Source organism: Xiphias gladius, chromosome 16 (assembly GCF_016859285.1).
Source record: "Xiphias gladius isolate SHS-SW01 ecotype Sanya breed wild chromosome 16, ASM1685928v1, whole genome shotgun sequence".
Lineage (NCBI taxonomy): Eukaryota > Metazoa > Chordata > Actinopteri > Istiophoriformes > Xiphiidae > Xiphias > Xiphias gladius.
The window spans coordinates 14,540,349-14,554,321 of record NC_053415.1 but is presented as its reverse complement, the minus strand read 5'-3'; the positions used below and the strand labels follow the sequence as shown (position 1 = coordinate 14,554,321).

The window sequence follows — 13,973 nt, the reverse complement described above, 5'->3', positions numbered from 1 at the left end:
CAAGCTTGATTGACAGTAGCCTGGCAGCATAAGCCATCAACCACGCAACTGTCATCAGAATTCTGACTCAGATATTACTCAACTACCCTGCTCACTTTAGATAAGTGAGAAAATCTCAAAGAAAAGAGCGCAGACAACAGTCTTTCATATGAAACAACCAAAACTGTTATAGCTTTGGCAGAAAGCTGTTTCTTCATGTAAGACCCCATCACTCATAGTAAGAAGCGGATTGAGAAATTTGTTTTTGGGGCCTTTAATATGCTACAGGTGGTTACAACTGTAGCTCCGTACAAAACCTGCAGTTTCAAATGAATAGCCAGGTTGCACTAGCTTATTTGTGGTATAGTTTGAAAGCAATTAGATGGTAATTCACAATTTTAACCATATATCTATATATCTATACATATCTCTATCACCCACTCTCCATCTCTATCTATCACTCTCTCTCTCTATATCTATCTATCTATCTATCTATCTATCTATCTATCTATCTATCTATCTTTGGATAAGCATGCTGGAAAGACAGAATGAGGCAGAAAAATACAGAAAAATATAACATTTTAATTTAAGAGAAACAGTATAAAAATGTTCACGTGAGACAGAACGTGGTAAACAGTAATACAGTCATTTAAATAACCAACTTGATTATCAAGTGTAATTTACATAGAAAAATAAGGACACACTGATCCAGAGGATGAAAAAAAAAAAAGCATTATGAGTTTTAACAGAAAAACTGTTTAAAAACACAAGCCTAAAACCAAATAAAATTAACCTTTAAATGCTTTCCAGCAGCTTTAATTGCACCACTTACTTTCTGTAGGCCTTGAGTTTGTAAACATGGCAGCAAAAGTTGGTGTTCTTTTGTTCAATATGAACAATTGTGTCTTTGTCAAAGAACAACTCATGCCGATAAGTCTAAAAACAAATGATAAGAGCACACATGAATTCCCATACACATATACCTTAGTCTAACGTTGGCATATTCATGTCAAGTTACCAACCTCATCCCAAGGTTCAACCAGATCAATTGTCCGCTGTAACTGCCCGCTCTGGTTGTCATGCAGTCGGATGTGAGCTCTTCCTTCTCCCTCCTCCCCGTTAGTTACCACTACTGCCAAAAGGTCAAGCTCATCTTCATATTCCACCATACGGAAAGTCTGCAAAATCAAAGGATTATTGTTGTGAATTTCTGTCACCACAGACACTTTGTGGAGTTCTATGTATATAAAGCTACTGTCTATGCCAATTACATAAGTAAGCCCTGTATCCTGCTACTTACAGTATGATTCTAAACTCTTTTCTTCACTGACCTCCAGTGAATGTATTTCGAGCTAATCACCTTGCTGCACGAGTGTTCAAGTACAGTATACTCAGGTTGTGATCAGTACATCATTGCTCGAACTGGCTACAGGTGCAACAGAGGACACTTAACAACAACCAACAATGATGTGGCTTGAAGAAAGGTGATGGCACAATTAAATTTATCGAAGGAACCAAGCTGCCATCCTGAATGTACTGCGCATTGAATAAAATGTCACATTTCCAAGGACTGAGCATTTCATCAGCAGTTTGATGAAGTCCTGATATGACATTTAAAACCCAACAGTGATGTTTGATTTTCTCATATGTCCTTGAACTTGTATTACTTGACATTAACTGATGTTCTCTAAGTCTCTAAGTGTTAAGGTTGTATTATTAGTCACCACTGATCTGATCTTTTTTAAATTCCTAGGATAGATGCCCCTGGTAACTCTTTCTTGTTTAAAAATACAGAGTGGCTTCAGGACTTAGCAAAGTGATTGATATCCAGTGCTGTTGACGTTTCCGATTGGAAGATGAGGTATGCTATTTATAACCAGAAGGCACACAAACGTCCAATAACAGAACAAAGTCTACCTCTACTTATCCATTATTCTAAAGACTTCCTGTTTTCTATTAAGTTGTTTTGATATAAAAGACATCAGTTACAGGTTTTGCCAGTATGATGTACTTTAAAAGAATATCATCTATATTTCTGTTATTGTAACTCAATCCCACGAAAAGACCAAAAACTAGCAATGCATCGTAGCATCTCGCAAAACTTTCCTCTGCGTGACTGTGGCTCTCAGTTCTAAGCCCATTGGTTCCTACTGAAGACGTAAATCTTTAAAAATGGGTTACAAATATACAATATAGCTTCATTTTTAAAAAAGGTTAATTGATTTCCTAAACAGCTGGGCACTGTAGTTTTTAGAAAATGTTACTCAAACAGAAGTAAAAAGAGCATTTGTTGGAGACTACGTTCCGCCGCAGATTTGCTGGGCTAGTGAGTATTTACAGAGGAGCAGTTTATGTGAGATTGACTCCAAAAAAAAAAAAAAAAAATTACATGAGACTGGGTTTTCTTCCTGGCTTCCAAAGAGAGTATACATACAATACTGTATACTGTATGCCACATACAGTATGTTCAACTATATAACTTGGACCCTATTGTGTGAAGGTAAATTTTTTTAGCAGCACAGTAAGTATTTTCTTTGCAGAAATACTGGATCAGTGATTAAAGTGTAATATTTTTGGTACCTCTTGATCTGGGTCATCATCCAGCTGATGAAATCTTCTCTTCACTGTGCGGCCCGATGAGGTGACAGTGACCCGTGAGGTGGGCTGCAGTAGTTGGAAAGCAGAAACATAAAATTTTCTGAGAGAGGAGAGATGGAAATACATTTACAGTCCACCAGTACAGTGAGATTATCTACTTTGTACCTCTGTTCTAGATATGGAGACTTACTGCGTTGGATTTCCCTCCAGTGTCAGAGTGACCATGCGGCACTTTACACAAGGCTGATTCATGATCAAAGTAAACTAAGTCTGTCCGGCACAAAGTAAGGTTGTTGGGTAAAGAAGCATTATACTTACATTGTTGTTTTGTTGGGTCATCATAGAGAAATCCTCAACTACCTTTGATGGCAAAACCCTGTTCATTTCACCAAGGATTTTAAGGACACTTGGAGAAAAAAAAAAAAAAAAATTCCTTGTGGAACATGTCCAGTATAATAACATAAAAAAGGAAAAAAAAAAATCATCATATGTATATGCACCAAACAACATAATACTTTTGAGGGACAAAGGTTGAGGAAAACACACGAGACTTTAAACCTTTACTGAATTATGTAATTATGTCTTAGTATTCTTTTGGTTTGGTATATTTACCGCCATACCAAAGAGAAATTTTACCACTGTTGCCTTACACATTTTTCATTGTTGTATAAAAGTTGACCGTAGTACTCACTTTATGGTGGTAGGTCCAACGTGGATGATTCTTCCTGAGTCGTCGGGGTGGAAGAAGATCCCATCACTCTCCAGGGAGCAGCAGTTCATGTTTTGTATTCCATTTGTTGCCTAATGTCATAAAATTACAATATAACAGTTACAAAGAAATACTTATTTGCAAACAATAGCATGAACACATAAGCATTTCTAGGTTTCCTCTTGTAGTTCTTCAAAAAAAAAAAAAAAAAAAAATGCAAAAAGAAAATGTAGCAAGCGAGTTAAATCTGAAACTTTGAAACTTTAAATCTAATGAAACGTTTTCTGTGATGTGCAGCTGTGCTCCTCAGAGTCGGCAAAGCATCACAACAACACAGCAACTTATGCACACATCAGTGTGGAAAAGGTAACACTTGACTTATTAAAGAGACACTCCACCCAAAATCTATTGTTTGACTACAACTTAAACACTTAAAAAGGCGGCTGTGTAAAATGCTGCCTCTGTTGCAGCTTTAGAGCTTTGAGGAATGGAGTATCCGTTTAATAAGGTTCCTGCTAATGATATGCGCGGCATACCATTTTAAAATAACACCACCAGTGTATTAATTTATTACACCGTACGCTTATGCAGTATATTTAACCTCACAACTGTAAAGTCTCTAGTGAGAAATAAATTTGAGTAGTGATGTCAAAAAAAAAAAAAAAAAAATCCCTGGAAAAAAAACACAAAGAAGCTTGTGTGACACATGGAGCAAAGATCTGCAAAAAAGTACTTGGAACATTTTGTGGGGTTCTGAATAGCGATAAAAGGTTTGGTTCTGTCCTGCTCTGCTCAGCAGCTGAATACAGATACTGTCAAAAGCATCTGTGGCCCTTCTTACCCTGACCCTTTCAATAGGCTCTGAACAATTTGGTGGCTGTTAAGTCTATCAGACAACAAGACTGGGGACAACTATTATAGCCAAGCATGTGTTACATTTTGTATTCAAATGACCAGTTACTGAAATGTGACGTTATATTGTATGGTTAAAGGGGATTATTAAATTTACCATAGTGTTGTCCTTGAGCGAACAGATGTGGTGAGTCCCTTTGTGATCTTTTTGTGGTGGTGTGTAGATGTAGTGCCATGGGTAGCCTCCAATCTGGACACCGTTATTAGAGCAGGACACCTCGAAAAGCACAGGAGGGCAATCTATGCAATAGGATTACAAAAAAATTAAATTAAATTAAAAAAAACAAAAAACTCATTCTCACTCTCCTGCTCACAGTGGCCAACTAGGTTGTAGCTTTAATACAAAGATAGCACCAGTCTAAACCTAAAAAAGGACCCACCTGTGATCTGGATATTTACTGGGATACCAAACGGAGCTTCTCCCACTGTTTTGCCTCCAAGAAGAGAACTTTGCTCTCCAAGCATCAACTTCTCTTTCATGTACTGAGAACAAAGAAAGAGATTTTTAAAATATTCATTAGATAAACAGATGTAAGCACCTAGAAGATCCAAAATAATAAAGAAATATTCAATATGCAAATATTCACAGGTACATGATCTTCAAAAAAATTATTTCTGATGCTATGTTTTTACATTTTGATGGATTATTCAGCGAGAAAAACACCGTGCCGGGGCTCTTTCAGGACAAAAATACAAACCCTATGCACAATGTGCTCAAAGCTGTACAGCTTCACGGACTTGTTGCTGTAAGACACAGCAAGGACACCTTGAGACAGAACGACATCGGTAACACCATTTCCAAATACCTGAAAGAATAGGTTTTACATTTCAACAATAACATATCACTCCTGCCGACACATCTGAAAAACGTATTAACTACAAACAAATCTGCATACCTTTTTGCTGATCTCCATAGTACCCACAATTTGCAAGGGGAAAACACGAAAGATGGCCAGGTACATCACTGCATTCTGAGTGATACCTGCCTGTTGAATAAAAAAGGGAAAAGGTAGAATTCTGCCATCCCTTCTCAACATCAGAGATCTCTTCTCTTAATCAATCCACAAAAAAATTGAAGTACAGCCATTTTGATCATAGATTAATCTTAATTAATAAGTCATTCATCAAGCAAAAATGTCAAACTTTCACTGGTTTCAGCTTCTCGATGTGAAGATTGATTGCTTTTTCTGATTTTGTGATTATTGTAAATAGAATATGTTTGGGTTAATGACTGTTGACTGGACAAAACAAGCAATTAGAAGACGTTATCTTCAGTCCTGAGAAATTTTAATAGGCATTTTTCACTATTTTATGAAATTTTGTAAACTAAATAATTTAATCAATTAATCTAAAGAGTAGTCAATAGATTAATTTATAATGGAAATCAGTTGGAGCCCTTGACTAGTGATACCTAAATTCCTTGACTGACTCATTACAAGATTTTACATTAATTTTCCTTGATTTATGCAATACACCTATCAAAATTCATGAACTTAAGAAATTCCACATACAGCATGGTCCTAGGCTTTTTTACCCTTTAAAAAGTGTCATTTCATTCTTAAATAAGGCATAAATCTTAAAAAAAATAATGAGATTCCCCTTACCTGTCGTGCTAAAGGTGTTTCTTTGTTTTGAACAGATTTAACATAAAACATCTCTTGAGAAACCTCCCAGCCAAGATACCTTCAGAAAAAAAGCAACAGAGTAAGGTAAAAAGGTTTTTAAATGGACTACAATGGAATATAAATGTATTAATCTCCACTCAAAGAACAAAGAACTTAGAGCCTTGACAATACCTGAACTTATGGTTTGAAGAGAGGTAAACCCGTTGTAGCTCTTCGCCCGTTTCAGCTGAAAGGCGATACAGCCAGTTATTGGCTGTCAAAGCCAAGAGACTGGGTTTATGATCAGAGGGTGAGGCCAGTGTTTTGTCCTGCCAAAAAGCCAGATGAAACAACAGTCTGAAAATGGGCTGTTAAAATCTGTTCATGGCAAGTTCAGTGCCAACAGGTCTACTAGTGCAAATCCAAAAAAAGGGTGTTTCTTTAGTTAAACTTACAAGTGGGCTTTGACACAGCAAGGCATCTTCAAATTTCTCCAATTTAGACCTCTTAGGCAATTTGTACAAAACTTGAGGCTCTGAATGAACACTGAAAGTAAAGGAGGATTTAATCATGTCTGTGTCAATAAAAATTGTGTTATAGGTAAAAACAGTGTACAAAACAAACATCACTTTGGAATAATTCACATCTCAACTGTTTCAAAAATCACATTTCTTTCCCAACTCATCTTCTTCTCTGTACCATACGTACAGTACATCTCTCCTTTGTAACAAGCATTAATTTATAAAGAGAAATAAACAAGGGATAATGGATTTTGCCTGGATTCAACCTGTCCGTGTACAATATATAAAGAGTTACTTGCCTAAATTTTGGACAGTAAACGCAAATGGCAGCATGTGAAAATTAAAAAGACCACAAAACATGTTCAGTGACTCATTTACACTGTAAACTTTATGATGGTATACGCTTCTGTTTTGACATGGCTCTAATCACGCTGCAAATTTTAATTTGGAAGATGGCCTTAATTAAATGGATAAAATTTTATTTGGCAAGCTTATTATTGAGAGTGACAAGGCCTGGCACCGAATTCAGAAAAGAAAGCCAATCTTTAATGACTATGTTCACAAGGCTTAAATTAAAGTATGCTGGGCAACTACTATAGTTTTCTTTAAAAATGTAAATTTCCTGCATCTCACAATTAGTCTACATTGGTCCTCAGCATTATGATTTATTTAGAGTGTGTGCATTATTTGATTCATGTATTATGTGACTTATGTATGCCAATTTGAAAGATGTTGCTGTTTATTCTGTGGCTGAAATGTATGATTTTGTATAGTGTGTGTGTGCTAAAATCTAAAAAGATTAAAGAATAATTCAAGTTATTCATACTCACCAACTGTAGCAGTTCTGGTAATTTTCAAAGTAGATTTTACCATTCTCATACATTATTGTTGATTTTGAAGTCTTGCTCCATACTTTAATGAAATTTCTGTTGTCCTACAGTGTAAAAATAATTTTTAAAAAGTTAGTATATTAGTAAAACATGAACTGAAACCAGCTAGCTCCAGTGGATATATAAACGCCTATTCTATTACCTGGAGGAGGATATTTCTAAGGACCTTCATGTTCTGTCTGATCAGAGTCCCAGCATCCGTGATACCGCTGCTCCTCCGGTTCAACAGCTCAGTGGCGTTTACAGTCCTGCCTCTCCGGTAGGGCGCCATCAGCAGGTGGCACTTTTGTCTACGAGTGAAAGGTCTGCCACCATGTCAAGAGACAACAACCTAAGGTGACCCTGACAACGCAGCCAAAGCCAGGTACGGGGAGTTTGCTTTCCCAGTCTGACAAAGTAAGAACTGTTTACTCAGCTGCATGTGTCCGAGACCGCTAGCGTTACCCTCGATATTTCGTTGACTTCATTCAAAGAGACGTAGCTAGCCAGGTATATATGGCGTAGTTAAACCGTGGAGTTGTCCAGGTATTAGAAGCGATTAAGTTTCAACAGCAGCCACACGTTTGTGGATAGTAATGTCGCATTTTGACCGATGTGGCGTTAGTTAGCAGCTAACGCCACATTTTTGTAGTCTTCGCAAGCGTCTTCTTCTACGAAGATATTAAACGCACGGCATCCAGCTTGGAACTGTAGCGCCCTCCTCTCCACCGCCGGTACGTTGACGATGGAGAATGGGTGCATAAACCATCCCTCATTTTTTATTTCCCCTAATGTACCGTCAGGGTTGTAAACATAATCCTATTTCACACAGTTTGACTATATCATATCAGTATATTCTCTAGCAGCTTGTTCCGGCGCTCCACTGAATCTCGTCTAGTAACTAGCTGTATGGAAACATTTGGGCTCCCCTAGGCAAATTCTATAGGCTATTTTGTTGATTCCTGGAGTGAAAAGAATTTAATGCAGCTCCTGCAGCAAACAGACAGTAAAATGAGCCTTTCTTCAAATGTTTAATGCAATGTTAATTTTTATTTTCCCGAGTTTATATCACACCTTACAAACGTTTTTTGTGTCTGAGTAATGACATAGTAGTACCTAGTAGCCCAATCTTTTGCACATGCCACAAGTACTTTATTTTCCTTTTTTTTTTTTTTTAAGTTCATGAAATATGAAAAGAGAGTGCATTAACATTTGAACAAAGGCTCATTTGTCTGTTTGTCTGTTTCCTGCAGGGGTTGTATTTACTTATTTTTGCTTTAAAAATCAACAAAATATGTAATTTGCCAAAAGGTGCCCAAACATTTTTTATACAACTGTATATGATGTTTAATATGCATGTCCTCAAAATTCAGCCTTATATATTTGGAATCTTTGGTAACTTTGAGAGTTCCACTAGACTCTGTAAAAAAGTTCTGTGGATATGAACAAAGTTTGGCTACACAGCATGAGTTTATAATAACTGACTCACCTGTGGTACAGTGTGGTAAAGAGTTAACGGAGTTCTGCTAAAAAACATCTATGGTCAGGACCAGATAGTAGCAGTAGCAGTCAAGGATACAGGGTACTCTATCTTAACTTAATTAATTGATTACCTAATTAATCTTGCCAAAACAAAAACACCTCCTTGTTAAAAAGCTTCTATCAATATCTTATATTTTGTTAACCAAAACAAATCAGAATTCCTGAACTTTGTTATTTAAAATTGCAACTTCTCAGGGTCACTGTGCATGGGGGAATTTCTTCTTGACAAAACCAAGCTCACAAAAAACACATAATTGCTGCTCTTTGGGTAAGTTCTTAACTGAGCACACAGGGAGTTTGTCTTCTCATAAAATTATATTTAGTATACAGTTCAGTGTAGAAGTCTTCTTTGATTTTAATGTAATTTCTAGACTTTGTTCTTTATCATTTATTAATCCTTTTTGCTGGAATCTGTTTATATTAAACTGGAAATTGTTCCTGAAAATAAAATACATGTGAAAAAAAAAAAATACAAAAATGCCGATGACAATAAAAAATAGATACTTTGTTAGCATTAAACAGCTACAGCTCCTATGACTCTTATTAGCTGTAGGTGTAAAAGCCTTGTAAAAGGTCTTCAACTCTTGCTGCATTTTTACAGAATAAATGCATAAACTGGGGAGCCTCGCTTTAGCCAAATTGGCTAAAGTTTTCAGCAGATTGTCCACAAGACTAAAGAGCACTGGAGGAGGACCTTCAGCCCCACTGGGTTCACGGATTCTGACCAATCCTGATGACATCTTTAAGCACAACATGTGGTTAGTGATGTACTATTATTGGTTTAAAGTGGCCGAATGTCTTATGAAGACACTTTGATTTGTCACCTATCTGTTTATGCCCTGTAAGGGGATCGCAGAATTTCCTTTTTATTAACTTTAAAACACAGTGTGGATTTGTATGTTGTAGTGTTGCATTTTTTCTATATTCAGTATATGAAACATATTTTTAGATGCCTGAAACACGCTTGGTAAGGGAGCAATAAGACATTTCCCATATTGAACAGTTTGTAAGTCACTATAGTTGAACAGATGTATCAACAGTTGCTTTACATTTTAGGGATCATGTACAGTGGACAGAGGAGGACAAAGAAAATGCACGGCAGAAGGCACAAGAAAATTCCTGTGAACAAATTCCTTTAAAAGAACAAGGCAAGAATGTATTCTGCAAAATATTTTCCAAGATAGATTTGATTTGGGTTACACAGCAGCAAAATGGTAAAAATCTTCCTAAATTTGCTCCACACAGGCAAATTTGACACAGAGGCTTACCAGTACTGGGACAAGTTTTATGAGATGCACCGGGATAAGTTCTTCAAAGATCGCAAGTGGCTGTTCTTAGAATTCCCAGAACTGCTTCTTTCAGATACAAAAAAAGCCAAAAGCCAAGCCACAACCAGGCATCAAGGTGATCAGCAGGCGGAAATCCCGCTACCTAGTGGATCCAGCAAGGACACAGAGACTAGACACCATCAACAAAGTGGCACCACTCACCATCACAGCCACAACTCCAATTGTCAGAAGGCCTGTCAAAGAGCATTAGAAAAAAATGAAGATGACATACAGACTTCTACTTTCCCTGGACAACATGCATCCTTCAGGATCTTGGAGGTTTTCAGAAAATGTTCACATATATTCATTTTCATTGTTTTAATATAGACTGTTATATGTGGACCATCAGACATTTGTGATATAAAAAAGTGGAGGCTATAGGTTGCTATAATAAGTGTTAAATAAGTGCAGTGACAACTTTGCTTAGTTATGTTCCAGTAGACAGAATTCTTAACAAAATATATATATTTTCCCTTCACAGGTTGGATGTGGGGTTGGAAACAGTGTGTTTCCCATTGTTAGTTCCATAAAGTGAGTACATATTTTGAGATATTTCCAAATATTGCATTTCAGTTATTTAATCCATTTCTGTATCATTAAGGTATATCATATATCAATCCTCAGCATTCTTTCTATATACCCAAAATTAGCCAAAAAAAAAAACCCCAAAAATATTTTATTAACCATTTTATTGCTTAGAGTGCACACACCATGATATCAATCAGCTACATATCCCAAGCTAGCACAAAGATTTCAGTGTTTTCATATTTTTCGGGGCCTGGGTACAGGAGCAAGATTAATACTATAGCATGAAATTTGCAAATATTACTTGTACTGTTAAAATACCAGTCAAACAAACAAATCATTACTTTTGTGCAGCTTGGAAAGGTCAGTTGAAACAATCCTCATCCTAAAATCAGAGCCATCACCTTAGAACCACGGAGAAAGATATTGCTGAATTTGTTTGAAAAACTTTGGTACTCCGTATGGTTCTAGGTTAGAGAAGCAGAATTGAACCACTCTTATGTCCCAGCTAGCAATGTTTGTTTGGAGATTGAAACAGCCATTAAGTATGTTGCAGTTCTATTACAAATTTAAGGCATTAGCAAATCAGACTTTACAAGGCAACAGGTTTAAACTAATATTAAAAAGATTACTTAAATTTTACCCTTTTCTTTACTTGTATTTGAATATGAAATATATGATACAGCATATGTGAGAAACAAGTCAAAAATAGAGAGGGTGTTCACAGATGTGTTATATACTAAAAATACTTTTTAATAGGTCTTTTTCACAGCAGCTGTTTTGGCTTGTTATAGTAGGTGTCATGTCTAAATGTCTTTGGTGAAAAGGTCAGTAAGGTACTATTGTGATCCTGTAGACGAGGATTCCTGGAGACCTCGAAGGGACAACTGGCGAGAGGCCAGCACTAAAATCAGTTTCTGGGTCAAGCCTACATTAGAATAAAGATGAGTTTGCCGACGTGGCCTTTAACTCTTTGAACTTCCTGTCTCTGCAATATCCTGTCCATTAGTTTTTCCCAGGAAGGCAGAGTTTGTATTTGTGTTTTTGCTCTGTCTAGAGTGTAAAACTTGCTTCATCAGATGTTTATTACCTGTACATGTCATGATTTAAGGGTTGTAAAATTGGCTGTTCAATTTCACAGGGAAACAGATGCATTTTTATACTGTTGTGACTTCTCCCCACGTGCCATTCAGCTGGTCAAGGTAAGTAATTCTAATATCGCTTGTTATTAAAATATGCACAGTATATATTGTATTGAGGTTAATACATCTCTTCATTACAATACTGGCTATTACATTTACATTTAAAAACAACCAAAGCTATATAAAATCTCAGTCGGTCTGGCAGTGTTGTATTTCTAGTACTTACTGTAGTAATCAGGGAAATATGTTGAGGGTATTTACAGTCATATCAGATTAATTCCCCCATGTCATAGAGTGCTAAAATATTCCGACAGATTACTTTAATATTTGGTGAAGTAATACATTTAATTCATTCTTTGTAAATCTGTGGTTAATATCAATCTTTCAGGTTTCCAGAATGATGTTTCAAATTAGATTTTATAGCCCAGACCATCACAAATTGTGCATACATGAAAGTACTGCAGGATAACTCAAAGCCCTGCACAGTAGCTTCAGATGAAAAAAAAAATCATTAATAGGTGAAGAAACTGAAATCAGAATCTGGTAGATCCTATTTTTGCACAGCTTTAAAGGTGAATTGAATGTGAATTAACCTTTTGTTTTGGTTTTAACAACCATCTTATTGAGACTCATCTTAATTTGTCTGAATATCTTTGTATCCTGAGGTAATGAGATGTATTTCTTTTCATTCTCTTAAACTGTATGCCTACAGCTGCCAGTAGAAAATTTCTCTTTAGAGTGAGAGCATAAAGCCGAAATGTCAAAGAGTTACAAAGGCAATGGCAATGTTTTGAATATAGCCTACGTTATTTTCCTCATATAGGACCATCCAGACTACAATGACTCTGTGTGCCATGCCTTCATCCATGACATTTGTGAAGAGATGGCCTCCTTTCCCTTCCCTCTGCAGAGTCTGGATGTTATACTGGCAGTCTTTGTGCTCTCCTCCATTCATCCAGAGCGGTAGGTGAAGGTTACAACTCAAAGTCAGGAGAGCCTGATGCCATTTATCACCTGCCAGCCCCCCTCTCCAACCCCTATAGCCCTCCCAACCCATCTTCACTTTCCTCAGGCTTTGTCTGAATGTCATTACAAAACCCAAAACTGTGCAATGGTTTGATTGACATGAAAAGTAAACAAGAATTTAAGGGAGAGCAGCACACACGTTTTAATTTTTAGGCTTTAGTATTACCAAATGCACTGACATGGGCATCTTAGTACTATCCATGTAAGACATTCCAACTTGTTATACTTAGCTTGTTTCGCTGTTTGTTATATATTTTGAGGTCTCAATAAATACATTCCCATACAGCCTATATTATGTTTGGTGTTACTTGGATCCTCAATAGCTGCAATCTTATTATACAACATTATTGTTTCATTAATTGATATATCATTTACAGAATGCAAGGAGTCGTGAACCGACTGTCTACGTACCTGAAACATGGAGGGATATTCCTGTTCCGTGATTATGGGAGATATGACTTCTCACAACTCAGGTTTAAGAAGGGTGAGCCCCCAAAATATACCTCAATATAACAATTTTATTCACTTCACCTAATTTCTTGTATATTCGGTATACTCTTTTGTGTGTGTGTATTGTTTTACAATTGAATGCTTTTAAATCTTTAATCTTTTAATCCAATCTTTCACAACCAGGACAGTACTTATCAGAGAATTTCTACACACGTGGAGATGGAACCTGTGTTTATTTTTTCACAAAAGGTATTACTGAACCACGAGAACTGCATTTTATGTTCCTCATGGAGAAAATAGTTGCTGACAGGGCCATGGGTACTATTGAGGGTACTGAGATCAATTTGGGGGATTTAGGAACCTCGTGGGAGTTTACATTCTGCATTGGTGCATATTTTATACATATATGTATAATAAGACTGTTAAAAATCAAAATAATTTGGTTTTTATATATTTCTTTGCAGAGGAGGTTCATGATTTATTTTCTAATGCTGGACTGGAAGAAATTCAGAATTTGGAGGACAGGCGACTGCAAGTCAACAGAGGAAAGAAAGTTGCAATGCACCGGGTTTGGATGCAGAGCAAGTACAGGAAATCATATCCAACTTCACCATCTTAACAAATCAAAATGCACAGCCTCATTCAGAACTATATGCCTTTTTTATAATTTGCTTCTTATTCATTCGATCCTGGTAACTGTATTTTTTTTTACTTTTGTTTTACATGTGTAAAAAAACTAAATTGTATGCAATAAACTTATAAAACATG

The 13,973-nt window shown here is 36.4% G+C and overlaps 2 protein-coding genes across 4 annotated transcripts; one reads left to right on the top strand and one right to left on the bottom strand.

The window, feature by feature from the left end:
- Nucleotides 1-593: 593 nt before the first annotated feature.
- On the bottom strand, nt 594-7,502 carry dcaf17 (ddb1 and cul4 associated factor 17). Its single transcript, XM_040148214.1, has 14 exons — nt 7,356-7,502; nt 7,154-7,257; nt 6,258-6,348; nt 5,995-6,131; nt 5,803-5,881; nt 5,095-5,184; nt 4,897-5,004; nt 4,579-4,681; nt 4,296-4,438; nt 3,269-3,378; nt 2,896-2,983; nt 2,560-2,643; nt 1,002-1,157; nt 594-915 (listed from the first exon to the last, which is right to left on the bottom strand). The coding sequence occupies exons 1-14, from the start codon at nt 7,482-7,484 to the stop codon at nt 808-810; spliced, it is 1,530 nt and encodes a 509-aa protein (XP_040004148.1). The 5' UTR covers nt 7,485-7,502; the 3' UTR covers nt 594-807.
- mettl8 (methyltransferase like 8) lies at nt 7,464-13,946 on the top strand. Of its 3 annotated transcripts, XM_040148219.1 has the most exons (11): nt 7,487-7,577; nt 8,930-9,002; nt 9,336-9,492; nt 9,791-9,882; nt 9,980-10,341; nt 10,544-10,593; nt 11,729-11,789; nt 12,553-12,692; nt 13,133-13,239; nt 13,389-13,454; nt 13,670-13,946. In XM_040148219.1, the coding sequence occupies exons 3-11, from the start codon at nt 9,341-9,343 to the stop codon at nt 13,822-13,824; spliced, it is 1,185 nt and encodes a 394-aa protein (XP_040004153.1). In that variant the 5' UTR covers nt 7,487-7,577; nt 8,930-9,002; nt 9,336-9,340; the 3' UTR covers nt 13,825-13,946. The 3 variants fall into 3 exon arrangements, with proteins under 3 accessions (XP_040004154.1, XP_040004152.1, XP_040004153.1); XM_040148220.1 differs by lacking the exon at nt 8,930-9,002 and having other exon boundaries at nt 7,464-7,577; nt 12,640-12,692; XM_040148218.1 differs by lacking the exon at nt 8,930-9,002 and having other exon boundaries at nt 7,464-7,577.
- Nucleotides 13,947-13,973: the final 27 nt, after the last annotated feature.